Consider the following 15,464-nt stretch of genomic DNA (forward strand, 5'->3'; position numbering starts at 1 on the left):
GAAAAGAATAAAGACAACTTAAACAAAGACAACTTACCTCTATTACCTAAATGTCTTGGTATTTAAACCTGGTACAAACCATCTTACTGAACATGATTTATAAAAAGCAGTTACTTAAATGATTTGTTTTGCCATGCCTTTTTCTAAAAGGAAAGCTAAAGTTATAAATGCTATATATAATACCAAATAGTTTAGATTCAAGAGTTCCTAAAAATTGGTTTCTCAGTATTTCTGTAACATGACCACATTTCTGCTTTTACAAAAACAAAAAACGCTCCTTTTACTGTTAAAGATTTACAGTTTGGCAACACCACAGGAAAATCTAAAACCATATTTGGATGTATTATACACTGGGATTCCCCACAATATCAAAACAAGGTTTTTGTTTCAAGCATAACTTCAGTGACTAAGTGCCACACGAAGGCCCTCTAGTGGATTCTAAAAAAAACAATTATTTTCAATGCTCTTCAAAAACAAGGTGGCAGAGTATAGAACATCTTGTTAATTTCATGACAAACTTAATTCACAGTTAGACTATACTGACCATTGACAAGGCATTGCTGTATTATTTTGGTTATTTTTGAACATATATAATAAAATAAGTACATTCAGCAGTCAGACATCCGTTACCAAGATACACGTCAGTTGCATTTTACTGCCCTTGTATTAAGAATAAAATCAATCCCCATTAATATACACGTAACTAATTAATGCACTTACCCGTCACTAGCAATTTCCGACTCCATCACCAGTTTTCTGACGCAAAGCCCATCTCTTCATTGTTACAATTTATGTGAATATCCGTCACAGCCCACATTTTTTTGTCTATTTTAATTCTCTCTAATACCAAATCAGTCTGTCTTATACTGTGCAGTCACACAACACTTCCTCCAGTTTCACCTGATGGAAATGCAGCCAAAACAAAGCGAACGAGACAAGCTAGGGTAATATAACAGTTAATCATTAAACAGTTTTAGATACTGCGATGTATTAATTTATTTTTTATCCATGACCTTTTTGTTGCTTTTGTGCATTTTCATTTGCAAGTGAACTGTGACATTAGGACCTTATCGAACACTATATTCTGCAATTTTGAATACTGACTTGCGATACGGTTTTAATTCTGGAAAGTGTTGGTATTTTTTGGTTTTACTAAACTGCATTGCCTTTTACGTTTTACGCAGTTCTGTGCATGGATAACATTTAGATGACATTTTGTTGTTAGGTGTTTAATGGGAAATTGTACATACCACTACAGTACGTACCGGATTTAAAAGTATGCACATGTTGTCTCTCTAGTTTTGGCAAGTGATATTTTCAGAATCATATTAGTTCTGAATTAAAAAATACTACTTCTGTTGAAAATATAGTACTGTACCAACAAAACGAATACAGTACATCTAAATGGAAGCCTACTTATTTTAAAACACAGTCCTTTCAGTTATGATTTTTTGCTACTGTATCTTTTTTGTGTTCCCTGAAAAACAGACAAGGGTTGGAACGGGCCAAAATGAAATAATCAGATATGCGTTGCACGCGTTTAACCGTCGCTGAAGTCAAAATGTTATAGGGTCGGATATGCGAGTGCTGATCGTACAATATATGACATCACATTGGGATTGTTTTAGAGCTTGTAAAATGTCTAGGCAGTTTGGAACCCTTCAACTTCTCGGCATATATGACAGTGTAGGACTGAGCCAGTGAGATCACTGCAGCTTAATGAAATAAAAAGTGTTTAGGGGCATAGATGAAAAAAATATGGATGACTGGTTATGACAGTTAAAGCTATGTAATATTTGAAATTCACTGCTTCACTAGAAAGCAGTCAGTGTAACTGATAACTTAATTTCCAATGGGAATAAAAAAAAAATTAAAATAAAACAAGATCAGACATTTGCTACTGCTCTGGGCCAACAATCAAAGTCATACTAAACAAAAAAAAATCTTAATACAACACAATTCTTGTAAGTGTAACGTGCATTGAACATATTTACCTTACAGTCCCATCCGAGGATGCTGAAAGGAGGTTCTTGTCATCTCTGGACCAGCAAAGGTCATATACAATACTAAGGTGACCATTAAATGTTCCTAGAATTTTGCCTGATGGAATTTCATACACTACCCAACAAGAGAAAATAATAATAATAATTTAAGTTAAAATTACTGCAATGAATTACTGCAAATAATGCATCAATGCTAAGTTGCAGGTATCAGTACTTGCTGTAGAAAACTGACATTTACAAGTAGAGAAACCGCACCCAGAAATGCAGAAAAATGTATTTTAGCAAAAAATTTTAAGAAAAAGCACACATTGTATACCAGTATTAAGAGTGTTGTCTACCAATTTTGCCAAACATTTTAGCAGGCCAGTTTTCCACCTTATAAATATGCATCCACTGATGACTTAAATAGTATACAAAACAATAAAATATAAACATAACTCACTTCAGAGTCCCATGAAGTATAAGAAAGTATGTACCTACAATAGGATAACCGTCTTTGTCAGCACAAGCACATGCCAATTTTTTTCCATCATTGGAGAAACGAACACAGAAACAGCCCATCTGACCCCCTCGAAAGGATAGCAAAGGCTTGTTTGGAATACGGCAAACCTGTATAAAAACAAAATATAATAAAACAATATTTAAATATTCTTGCTTGAAATATGACAAACAGTTAGGAGGTGTGGTTTGTTTGTAAGGTTTATAATCCCCTTGGTCTTAAGGGATAATTTAACGCTGTTTGTTGGATTCTTTTTACCCTGTAGAAGTCATCAATATTTAATTTCTTGCTTTTTCAATATCTCTTCATATGTGATTCACTTATTAATAAAACAAATGTTTCTCATTCACATTAATATATATATCATATATATATATATAATATATATATATATAATATATATATTTTACTATTTTAGCAAAATTGGTAGATAACAAACCACAATTCTGTATTCATTTATTTATATATACTTATTGCTCCTAAAGCTGAATACAGCAACATGGCGACTTAAGGTAATTGAATGAAGGTGTACATAAATATGCAATTACTGTATAAACAGCAAAATACACAAATTATTCTACAACATTATGGTACACTTCAGTTTTCACTTTAAAGCGGATTTGTATGCATTTACAAACGCTCTGAAACAGACATGGCCATAAAATAATGCAAGATGTAAGCAAATAATTTTCCTTTGATCACTGCATGCAAGTTTTCCCCACACAGCTATCTTCAACATGCAAACATTTCTGTTCTCAGACAACTAATCTGATTTCTACTAAACATAAAAGAACAGTATTTAGGATTTGACCTGCCCAGGCAGCCTGCTCCACTTCAGAAACTCAATTCTCTTTTCCTCCTGAAGAAGGTTATCACCCTTTCTTGTGACCTCATTTTGAAGTTCGCTGTATGAGGTACTACCCATCTCCTGCTGCAGAGCCATCATCGAGCGAACACAAGGATCAACCTGAAGAAATACCGGGAATCACTGACAATTAGCGCTAGTGTGGTGGCACTATACCTTTGCGCACTGATCCTTAGTTTTACAGGGCAATACGGATGTGCATGTCTTTTCTGAGTGATATACCTCCAGGAAAGACAATTACGATTGATCAATTCATTTCAGCAAACTGTTATGAACAAGCTAAGACTAACATGGGTTTGGTAGTATGTATGACCTCAAATGTTGATTCAGGTGTTGGTGTGTGACACCCTTCTAAGTCTTGGGAATATGAAACCTTTTAATTCAGCAATGCTGCAGGTTACATATTTTGTTAACCAAAATAAAACATGACTGATATATTAAGCACAAACTACATACTAAAAAACGTACATGATCTGGCAATTTTAAGCCTTTGACTGTAACATAAAGTGTTGATGAGTATCGATTCCTTGGGTACTTCTTCCACCACTCAAACACCTCCACAGTGTTGGGCTGCGTCCTTCCTCTGGGAGGTGGGCAAAAGAGTTGTAGTCTGAGTTTTCCTTCCACATTAAGGACATCGTTAGTCCCTACAATCTGAAAAAGGAAAAAAATAGTGTGAAATGCAGTACCCTTAAAAGTGTTCAGGAAAGATGTTAAATCATCAACAAAACCGGTTGAGAAATCAGCTGCAAAATCCCCACCATTAAACAAGCATGGTTCTGTCCCAAGGTCTGTTTTAGTTAAACATAAATGTCTGTAAATTAATTTAACATACCTTTAAAAATGCCCAAGCTATTTTTCGAAAACCACTTTCATGTCTCTGTATCTCAAAGTTGGCCCGTGCTTCATCCATACTCATAAAATCAAGAACCTTAAATCATAAAACAGAAATTATGAAATAGACAAAGAACAATGTAAGGTTTTTTTTTTGTGTGTGTGTGTCTGTATGTCTATGCTTTACAACCTCTCTGGCAGAAAAATTATAGCTGTCCCAGTTTAAATCGGCAGTGTAGTTACAGCATGGTCAGTCATAATACTACTACTATTTTTTGACTTTATATACCAGGAGGTATATTGTGTTTTGAAGCTTCAGCTTTAAATTATTAGAATTAGAGCAACATTATTCCATGTCATTATTAATCGGTACAGTAATCCGTCATGCATCCGCCCGTCACATATCCGACCTAACAGTTTATCCGCCAAGATCAAGCTCTTCAGCAACGTCATTACTGAACAGAGAAGATTAGTCCAGACATTGTAGATCCCAAAGTTTCCGTACACCGTGTTGTATGTGCTCCGTACGCTGCCATTCTGGTAGTGTCATGTAAGCTGTTCAGTGTGTTGATATGTAAATACATCCTGTTCGCCTGCAGGGACGTATCAACTTCAACCTCCATCTCGATCTCCTGCCTGACACTCAGCCGCGAATACACGCACCCACACAGCAAACGGCTACCCTGCATCTTTCTAAACAAGGGATTTAGGGGTGCGCGCCAATAAAAGCTGAATCTCAAAACAATAATTGTGTGAATATAGCCAATAGTGTGTATAACGGTATTTAAAACAGGATTCATTTATCCGAATTTTTACATATCCGCACTTACTCTGGTCCTACCGCAGTCGGATACGTGACAGACTACTGTACTTTAAACAGATATACTGCAACCTTGCATTGCTGTATGCTCAGGATCACAAAAAATGCAAGAATGTCTGTACCTCAAAAAATAGCATTACTTTTGGACTTTCCTCAGTTTCCTGCACGAAATATCCAAATCTCTCATTGAAGACAATCTGTTCATCCCATTCTGGGACTGTCGACTTATTTTTCTTGAAATCATAAGGCTGTGTCATGATAGGCAGAATATGATCCACTGTCTCTTGCTCATAAAATGAAGAAACCGGACGACCACTGTTAATGAAAAGTACACAGACTAAATATTATGCTACAACGTAAATCGACACTAGATTTGACACTTGGATTATGAATATATGATACAACCTCATGATGGGTAGACTAGCTACATTTACTATACAGGTGTTTGTGTGGTCAAGAATCAAGTCTGCCAGAAAATAACACACTAATAAAAAGCACACAAAGCATGTATAAGGACAAATCACACGAGACAAGTGATGTGTGGTACTGTGATAAAAACATAAAACTTGTGTATTGCTGCAAACTTAGTTTGAATACATGGACAAATATTTTTTAAATATGAACAGTCTATATCAGGATATAATATTATACACCTTATAGCATTTAAAGTTTGAATTTACTGTTGACACAGGAAATGCCACACCTTTTCATTGGTGATATACCTTTTTATAATCACTTCATCTGTGAAAATAAATCTGTGTGGTTAATTCTACTAACAGTCAAACTTTCTACAGACACAATTGCTTATATATTTAGTTTACCTTTTTTCCTTTCTCACATACTGCCCAGTCATTTCATCTATCACATGGACTTTCACCATAGGATGCGACATCATGAGATCTGTCTTTAGTCTGTCTGTTCGATGGACATAAACCCCCAGCACAAGGTTGTCATCAAACAAATGCCTGCTAGGCTGAGCTTCAGCAGCTGTGGCATTGTCATTCAGCACTTCATTAACTCCTTGTTCTGCTGAAGAAGACAAAATGTAAAAAATAAATGCAGCCATAAAAACAAAAAAGGTTAAAAGAAAATAACAAAACCACTACAGCACATCCACATTCTGTAACAACAGTTCAGTGCCTTTTTTCCTTTTCTTTTTTTTCTTTGCTTCTGTTTTCTGCTGTGCCTCCTCCTCTTCAAGTATCTGCTCCCCACCCTCTTCTACTCTCTCTGTTTCTGCATCAGAGGTAGTTATCCTGTGTTTCTTCTTTTCCTTTCTGTTGATCTCCTCTGTCTGGCTGTCCTGCAGCTCAGATAAGGACATTGCACTGAAAGGAAAGCACATCCTTATCATACTTTGGAAATATTAGTTCATATCTTGTACTGTACTATTTCATTCCCACTACAAATACTGTTTACTACTTGCGTGACCCATACTGTGAAATGTGCACAGGAAGTGGCACACAACCACAGATGAGATTGCCATTATGGGGGTGCACTAGATGATGAACCTTGTGCTTTAAAATACAACCGATTTTACCTTGTTTCTCCTTCAGTGGTAACTGGCACCATTTTTTTCTTTTTCTTCTTCTCCAACTCATTATTTAAAACATGATTTGTTGTGTTCACAGTAGAATGTGACATTGTTTCAGCAATCTTCTTTCTTAGTTTCTTTTTAATTTGCTTAGCTTCCTCTTCAGCAATTTGTTGCTGATATTTTTGGAAGAGTTGCTCATCTTCCTCCTCATCATCCTTTGATAACTCTGGTGGCACTCTGGAGGCATTTTTTGCCTTTCTTCTTTCAGGCTTCTGTTTGGTTTCATAAGCCTCCAAATTAGTTTTAGATTTTGAAATCTTGGTAGTTTGTGTGTCATCTCTCTCAACAGAAGTGCTGATGATATATTGTGGATCTTCATAATGGCCTTTGTCCTCAATAACATCCCTTCTCTTCTTCTTCTTGGTCTTTGGTTGTCTTTCCTCCTCAGTCAGGGCATTGTTGTTGACCTTCTCTGTCGTTAAGGTTTTCTCTCTTAACTTGTTCTTTGTAAACCGGGGGCTCCCCTCCTCTTGGTTGTAAGTGTTGTTGAGGATGGTCTTGTCATCCCCATTTTCTTTTTTCAAGTCAAGGCTGTTTTTCAAGGTTTCAAGCTGTGAAAACAGAAATGCACTTGAATGGTGTGTAACCATGAAGTACTAAGGAAATGTGAAGAAAAAAAATTATCTGCATCACTGGCATGTCCATAAATTAAAAACAGTGGTAGTGAAAGGGTTAATTTTTGCTGGCAACCACCTGTAATGGAACTTTGAGAAAACCCAACTTAGCACTTTAGATTGTGACCTGTTTGTAAATGCATGTTATTTTAGTGATGAACAACATTTACAAAAAATATAGCACTGCAAGACTAACATGTATTTGCAATAGGAATTAAAATACACACAAATTCAACCATTGGTGTTTAACCCTTTCCTGTCTGGGTAGACCAAGGACATCCGTTTCGTACAAAGGTTTCCAGGCAAAAAGGATGTGGTTTCTTTAAAAGATAAGCACAGATGTGAAGATAAGGCAATGGAAGATAGGAGACATTAATGTAAATTAGATGTATACAACAAGTGGAAACTATTTAATTTAGCCCACACAACGGAAACCTTACTGGAAACAAATAGAGAAAGTTAAAAAGTTAGTGTTTTCTAAAAACGGATGGCAGAATACAAAAAACTAAGCTTTAACTGAACTTTAAAGGTAGTAACTTGACAAAAATCACAAACATGCCTCATTTAATCCCTGACTATCTAAAATAAAAGGACCTTAGAAGGATAATATAATTATCACAATGCAACTATATATATATATATATATATATATATATATATATATATATATATATATATATATATATATATATATATATATATATATATATACACACACACACAGTCAAAAGTTTGAGTACACTTGCTGGAAACTAGGTTTTTTCATAATTGACAATGTTTTACGTTGTATACGTTTCTGTAAATACTTGAAAATGAAAACACATGTTACAATATACAAAACAAAACATAAGGAGTATCAAAGCAATGTTCAAGAAAATTGAAAATTGTCTCTAAATCTTGGATTCCTCAAAATAGCCACCCTTTGCCTTAATAACAGCCTCACAAACACGAGGCATTCGGTTAACAAGTTTCAGCAGGAAATCACCCGACATGTCTTCCCAGCTCTTCTGCAGCAATTCCCAGAGATGTAGGGCACTTGTGGGTAGCTTTGCTTTGACTCTTCTGTCCAATTCGTCCCATACAAGTTCTATGGGATTGAGGTCTGGAGACTGGGCAAGCCAGGTCATTAGATTGAGTTGTCCTTCACTTTCCTTCTTCGCCAGATAGTTCTTGCACAACTTTGAGGTGTTTCGGGTCATTATCTTGCTGAAAGAATGAATGAAAGACTGCCCAACTAGCTGTAATCCTGATGGAATGGAATGCCTCTGAAGCATGCTATGATAGCAGTGCTGGTTGAGCTTGCCATGGACTTGGTAAAGATCACCAACTCTGTCACCAGCAAAGCAACCCCAGACCATGACACTACCTCCTCCATGCTTGACAGTGGGAACCACACACGCAGAACTCATGTGCTCACCCTCTCTGCGTCTTACAAATACTCGGCGGTTGGACCAAAATATTTCAAATTTTGACTCATCGACCCATAAGACCGACTTCCACTCCTCAAACGTCCAGTTTCTGTGTTTTTTGGCCCAGGCAAGTCTTTTCCTCTTATTCTGCACTCTTAACAATGGTTTCTTTGCAGCAGTTCTTCTAGTTAGGCCAGCTTCATGCAATCTCCACTGAACAGTTGATGTTGAAACACCTGTACTTCTAGTAGCATTTAGCTGAGCTTGTGTTTCAGGGACAGTTAATTGCCGGTTTCGCAGAACTGTGACTCGAATTAACTTGTTCTCCGATTCTGAGGTCACCCTTGGCCTGCCTGACCTTGTTCGGTCCTCAAGAGTGCCAGTTTCTTCAAAAGTTTGATGGTCTTGGCCACAGCAGTTACAGACAATTGCAAAGTTCCTGCGATTTGTCTTAAAGATTGACCTTCATTTCTTAAAGTAATTACAGACTGTCTTTTTTCTTTGCTTAACTGAGCGTATTTTGCCATTTTCTGCTCCCTTACATTCAGGAATGACAAACTTGTGCCTATACTACCTATATTTATAGTAATTGTGGACCCTCACCTGTAACAATAATTGGTGACAAAAGGTTAATTAGGTAACATGATAGTTAACTCAGAGAACATCTAACAAAGACACTTTTACACTTAAGCCAGTGTTCTAACACAGTGTTATATACATTTCAGACTTTTAACTTCAGACTGAAATCACCTTGCTTTGGGCGACCATGTCATTGAAATTGACAAGATTTACGTTTTCATTTAAAAAATAAAATTTCTGAATACAATTCACTCATGATTATCAGCTTATATAAGTACATGTATCATGTAATGAAATAGTAAGTGTTGACAGACAAGTTTATACAGTTAAAAGCATAGATAAAATCATGAAAAACCTGGTTTCAAGCAGGTGTACTCAAACTTTTGACTGGTACTGTATATATAGTGCCTTTAGAAAGTCTACACCCCCTTTCAAAATTTTTGCCTTTTGTTGCCTTATAACCTGGAATTAAAATACTTTTTTTTCCATTTATTTACACATCCTAATTAAAATAAAAAACTGAAATAGCTTGGTTGGATAAATGTACAATCACCCACCCCCTCTTGTAATAGCAATCCTAAATTATCTCAGGTGTAACCAATCGCCTTCAAAATTACACACCAAGTTAAGTGGCCTCCACCTGTGTTAAACTGTAGTGATTCACATGATTTCAAGATAAATTCAGCAGTTCCTGTAGGTTCCCTCTGCTGGGTAGTGCATTTCAAAGCAAAGACTCAACCATGAGCACCAAGGCACTTTCAAAAGAACTCTGGGACAATGTTGTTGAAAGGCACAGATCAGGGGATGGGTATAAAAAAAAAAATATCACAGGCCTTGAATATCCTTTGGAGCACGGTCAAGACGATTATTAAGTAATGGTAGGTGTATGGCACCACCAAGACCTGGCCTAGATCAGGCCGTCCCTCCAAAATGGATGACCGAGCAAGAAGGAGACTGATCAGAGAGGCTACCAAGAGGCCAATGGCAACTTTGCAAGCACTACAGGTTTTTATGGCCAAGACTGGTCAAAGTGTGCATGTGACAACAATATCCAAAGTACTCCACAAATCTGGCCTGTATGGTATGGTGGCAAGAAGGAAGCCATTACTCAAGACAGCCCACCTTGAATCCCATTTGAAGTATGCAAAAAACACACTCAGGAGATTCTGTAGCCATGTGGCAAAAAGTTTTGTGGTCTGACAAAACTAAAATGGAACTAATGGCCTAAATGTAAATCATTATGTTTGGCGGAAACCAAACACAGCGCATAACCCGAAGAACACCATCGCTGCTGTGAAGCATGGTGGTGGCAGCATCAGTTTATGGGGATGTTTCTCATCAGCAGGGACTGGGGCACTTGTAGTTTGCACTTGCAAAGTAGAGAGAAGTCCTTGAGGAAAACCTGCTGCCCTGCTGGGATGGAAGTTCACCTTTCATCATGACAACGACCCAAAGCACACAGCCAAAGCTACACCGGAGTGACTAAGGAACAAAAAAAGGTAAATGTCCTTGAGTGGCCCAGTCAGAGCCCCGAGCAAAATCCAATCTAAAATTTGTGGCACGACGTGAAGATTGCTTTCCATCAACGCTCCTCAAGGAACTTGACAGAGCTTGAACAGTTTTGTAAAGAACAATGGTCACCAGTTCTGACTGGGCTCTGTCAAGTTCCTCGGGGACCGTTGATGGACAGCAATCTTCAAGTCATGCCACAGATTTTCGATTGGATTTAGGTCAGGGTGCGGACTGGGCCATTCAAGGACATTTACCTGTTTGTTTCTTAGCCACTCCGGTTGCCAAATCTAGGTGTGCAAAGTTGGTAGAGATCTATCCCAACAGACTCACAGTGTAATTGCTGCCAAAGGTGCTTCCACCAAGTATTAACTCAGGGGGGTGGAGACTTATCCAATTATATCTTTCAGTTTTGTATTTTTAATATATAATTTTGTTCTCAACAAAAACATTTTTCCCCTTAACAGTGTGGAGTATGATGTGTAGATAAGTGGAAAAAAAAATCCTCATTTAAATGCATGAAACTCTGAAGTACTGACACAACAAAATGTGAAAAAAGGGGGTGTAGACTGTATATTACAATATATTACTACAAATCTAAGGCTAGAATTATTTGAAATACTTTGAAAAGCTCATGTTAACAAAAAAAACACATTAAGAAACAGGGGAACTCATTTATATGTACTTTTAAAATCTTTTTTACTCCTCACACAGCTGAGCACTGAAAATAAATCTTTATTGAAGTTTTGAAATTAATAGATAATGGGGTAATTGAGTGAGCATTTCCATAAGCTTTCTATAAGAAACATATAATTTATAATAAACTTTGTGAAAGAAACTTAAAGGAATCTGGATTGTTATCTATTTAGCAAAAAAACCTTCCTGTTTTAACATGAGCTCATTAAAATTCAGCTGACACTTCACCTCATCAATACTGGTAGTTTCGTTAATGCTTATGACACAAATAAAGTTGTATCTGATAACCCCAGCCTCTGCTTATTACTCAGTTACAGTTGATTTTGAGAAAAACTATTTACTCACTGCAAAACTTTCCCGAGGCTGGGTGCTTTTCTTTTTCTCAGTAGATGGACCTGCATAGCTCTTAAATACTTCTTCAAATCGAGCCTTGGTCCTTGCTTTTGCTTCACTCTCCCCTAGAAGACAAATATTTTGACTAAATTAAAGGGTTAAAAAAAAGTATAGAAATAATATTATCACATTCAGGGATCAGGCACTTCTATGAACTCCTCTCTGAACATTGTTAGTCCCAATGAACAACAGCTTGGTGATGCAAAGACTCCTGTATGTCCTGTGCAATGCCATTCCATTATTGTATTGTACAATTTTGTTTCCTTGTCTTCTTGTGTAGTAATTCTAAAATAAACATATTACATTATTTAACAAAAGTTTAGACAAGAAGTCTTCCAAGGTCTTCTAGTTGAAATGTTTTTTAAATAATTGTGTATTTTTTTGTGTGTGTGTACAGTATACCACCAATGGGTGTTTTATAGTTATGGATGAGATATCTCCTTAAAAACAAATCTCCTCCATCACGATTAAAGAGAAGCATTGTGCAAGGTACATGATCAGCTAAAATGCTCAGTCCCAGATAGCACCAACAAATCATTAGTGGACTACTGAACACAGGGTTAGTAAGAAAGTCAAAGTGAAGGGTTTCCTGCGTTTGTCTCTATACGCTAATCCTTCCACCCATCAAATACAAGGTAAAAGCTGATGTGTGACATCACAATGTTTTTCAGCCATCCAAAGTCCAGAAGCACAATTATACCTACCTATATATCTAAAGTACAGTATTAATTGTTTAATATAATCAGTTGAATAACAAACTACTTTGTGGTGGGAGCAAAGAGCTCTGATTGATATAAATTATAAATGTACATCTCTTGTGATCCTATTTTCTGTGACTTGCAGATCACAAGTGCTATTAATTATACCCTCTGCAGAAAGTTTAGAATGATCTTTCCAAGAGGAACACCAAATGAACAAGATCGTTATCTCAGTGGACCTTTCCTATGTAAGTATTTTCAATATTACAAAAATATTTTTGTCAAATTAGATTTTTAATGAAAGCAAGGTATTGTGTACTATAGCTGTCTTGCACCAGTTCTATATAATGTTTGCAAGTCATTTTTTTCAGTTACATCGAAACTATGAAGATTTCCGCCTTCTAGGATAAACAATGTTTCTTTATGCTATCCTCACCTGCTGGCATTTTCAAGTCTTAAAGTTCATGCTGAGTGTACAACAAGTGTTACATTCTTCTGGTGTCAAACAAACTGGAAAGCAAAATAAAAAAATGTCATGTTAGATCTCAGTATACAGCATATGGTTTTCTATAGGAAGGTCTAAAGCAATTATTTATAAACATCATCATGTGAGTACTTGGGAGGAATTAGACATGGTTAATCTCCTTCCTCCTTTAGAAAAAGATTAGAAATACATTAAACCTCACCAGTCAGGGAATCAAATCCCAAGGTCCAAAAGCTAGGCCCAATGGTTGTCAACAACAGTCCATTTTTCTGATGCACATTTGAACTGGACTAATTGCTACTCCAAGTTTTTGTATAGGTCCTATTCCTAATTGCTTCCTCAAGTTTTTGTGTAGGTCCTAAGAGTCTATGGATTGTTCTATATCAGGGGTGTCAGACTCCAGTCCTCGAAGGCCGCAGGGTCTTCTGGTTTTCAATCCAACTTAAGCTCAATTAACTGCATTCATCCAATTACTTGTTCAAATTGACATATTTAATATTTTTTCAAGGTCTTTTAGAGTTGATTTCAGAAATGTACTTGATTCAAGGTCCACTACCTATAAAACAATTTGAGGCCTAGAATGAAGTATTACATTTGTCCAATTAATCAAATAATTAGACCAATTAAGTAAATGAGAACATGTGTCTTCTGGAAGTCAGAAGGCACTGTGGCCCTCCAGGAACTGAGTTTGACACCCCTGCTAGAGGGAATCTATACATCTAGCATCAGAGGTGTTCTATATATCTATATTGTCATACTTTGTAGACCAATTTCTTACAGAATGTGTATCGTTAAAACAAATTTTTTTGTTTTACAAAACACCTAACCTGTTAACACACGCTCCACAGAACTAAGGTACGGGTCTGTAGAACCTCGTGAAGACAAGGACAGAGCAACAAACCCATGGGTATGTTTTAATATTGGTAGAATAAATTTTATTATATATATATATATATTATATATATATATATATATATATATATATATATATTAAAGGGCATACCTAAGAACATGCCTGGTTAACTGGTCTTGTATGCACAGTTATTGTCCGTTATTGCATTAGCAATCTAGGTGCATTGGCCAGTTCTTAAAGAGTTAAACCGGGACGTTGGGTGACTTTCCTGCATAACCTTCTGGACAAAATCTGAAAACAATCCAAAAACTATGTCAAGTTTAAAATGCAATTTTAAGTTGGGGGCATACCTTAATAAAATGAAATAACTGTCATTACAAAGTGCTGACATGCCCACGTCTGTGTGGCATGGAACTGTGGTGAGGAGTGCTCAGAGTCTGCACAGCTATAGCCTATTGGACTTCACATTATACTGTAATTAACGCTGCTTCCTCACGTCCGAAAGGTGCAGGATTATTACTAGCAACAACAGTAACAGTACGTCTAAAAATATTATAGTAGTGGGCTACTGTTGATGGTAAGTGCTTTGCATTTACGCATTTTTAAATGGTTACACGTTTGACATTTAGCCACGTACTCGTTTATTTAGGTTGTTCAGTTGTCACGCAGTGATTAATACGTCCTTCTGCTGGCAGGACCTATAGTAGATTTTGTTCTATATTCCTACGGTATCCTCTCTAAATTGTATTTGTGGCAGCCGGGATAGTGATTGTGTTTATAGCAAATGTTAATATTTAACAAACAAGTAGTATAAAATACGTTTCCCAGACCCTTCTGTGATTTAGACATCACTGTAGCGATCAAAGAAACGATGCAGAACAGACACTAGAAACAAGTTGCAGTTACAAGTTGAGAACAAAAAAAAAAATGTATTCTATCCGCACATACCTGCGTAGAGTCATGTCCCAGTGTTTTCGATATAATTATTTATTTAAAACTACAGTACGTTAAATGTTAATTTCAATGAGTAAAGGTCTATCAACGGAGACAAGCCGTTACGATGGTTTCCCAAACAACAACAACACTGGTTGACCCGGCGTACGTAATGTATATCCGCTTGGGATTCGCCAATCAGAATTAAGCTTTCAGCTCCGGCAAGCAAGTGACGCAGTTTCAAATCAACAAAGGAAAGCTCTAGGGTCGAAAGCGGTAATGCTGCAAAACGCAGAACCCCACAGCGTTGCTTTTACAGGCAGCACGCACAAGGTAGTGTTGCGTGCGAAATTGTTACCAAGTTAAGTTCTTACCGGGGCTTGTTTATATAGCCCATGTCCATCTAACGTTAATAATTGTAACAAAAAGTTTGAATTGATTAATACATAATTAGGCCATCTCAGTGCAAGATTATGTGCTAATGTCACCTGTATTAACATGCTCCCTGTAACAACTATCTTCCTTAATAAAGTGACGGAAAGATTAAAAAAGAAAATGTAAATTACAGCTAATTTACTCAGTTAACTAGCTGAACGTACAAAGTCTACTCTATGTGAGCTCCCTGGGAGAGCTACGCTGTGCGAGCCTTCATTCTGCAGAGATATACTTTTGCTACGG

At 36.7% G+C, this 15,464-nt stretch overlaps 1 protein-coding gene across 2 annotated transcripts in view; it reads right to left on the minus strand.

Moving 5' to 3' along the window:
- Positions 1 to 14,944, minus strand: part of ahi1 (Abelson helper integration site 1) — a 100,017-nt gene extending 85,073 nt beyond the window's left edge. Inside the window, exons 1-13 of one of the 2 annotated variants that reach the window (XM_041250413.1) lie at positions 14,802 to 14,944; positions 14,004 to 14,144; positions 12,953 to 13,026; positions 11,771 to 11,883; positions 6,562 to 7,169; positions 6,162 to 6,349; positions 5,843 to 6,047; positions 5,144 to 5,336; positions 4,203 to 4,298; positions 3,836 to 4,021; positions 3,314 to 3,469; positions 2,480 to 2,612; positions 1,995 to 2,118 (exon numbers count right to left, since the gene is read on the minus strand). In XM_041250413.1, the coding sequence (XP_041106347.1) occupies positions 1,995 to 2,118; positions 2,480 to 2,612; positions 3,314 to 3,469; positions 3,836 to 4,021; positions 4,203 to 4,298; positions 5,144 to 5,336; positions 5,843 to 6,047; positions 6,162 to 6,349; positions 6,562 to 7,169; positions 11,771 to 11,883; positions 12,953 to 12,962 (2,012 nt within the window). In that variant the 5' untranslated portion in view covers positions 12,963 to 13,026; positions 14,004 to 14,144; positions 14,802 to 14,944. The remainder of the gene's footprint in view (positions 1 to 1,994; positions 2,119 to 2,479; positions 2,613 to 3,313; positions 3,470 to 3,835; positions 4,022 to 4,202; positions 4,299 to 5,143; positions 5,337 to 5,842; positions 6,048 to 6,161; positions 6,350 to 6,561; positions 7,170 to 11,770; positions 11,884 to 12,952; positions 13,027 to 14,003; positions 14,145 to 14,801) is intronic. The other variant, XM_041250412.1, reaches the window with a different exon arrangement.
- Positions 14,945 to 15,464: the final 520 nt, after the last annotated feature.

This window comes from Polyodon spathula, chromosome 5 (assembly GCF_017654505.1).
Source record: "Polyodon spathula isolate WHYD16114869_AA chromosome 5, ASM1765450v1, whole genome shotgun sequence".
NCBI lineage: Eukaryota > Metazoa > Chordata > Actinopteri > Acipenseriformes > Polyodontidae > Polyodon > Polyodon spathula.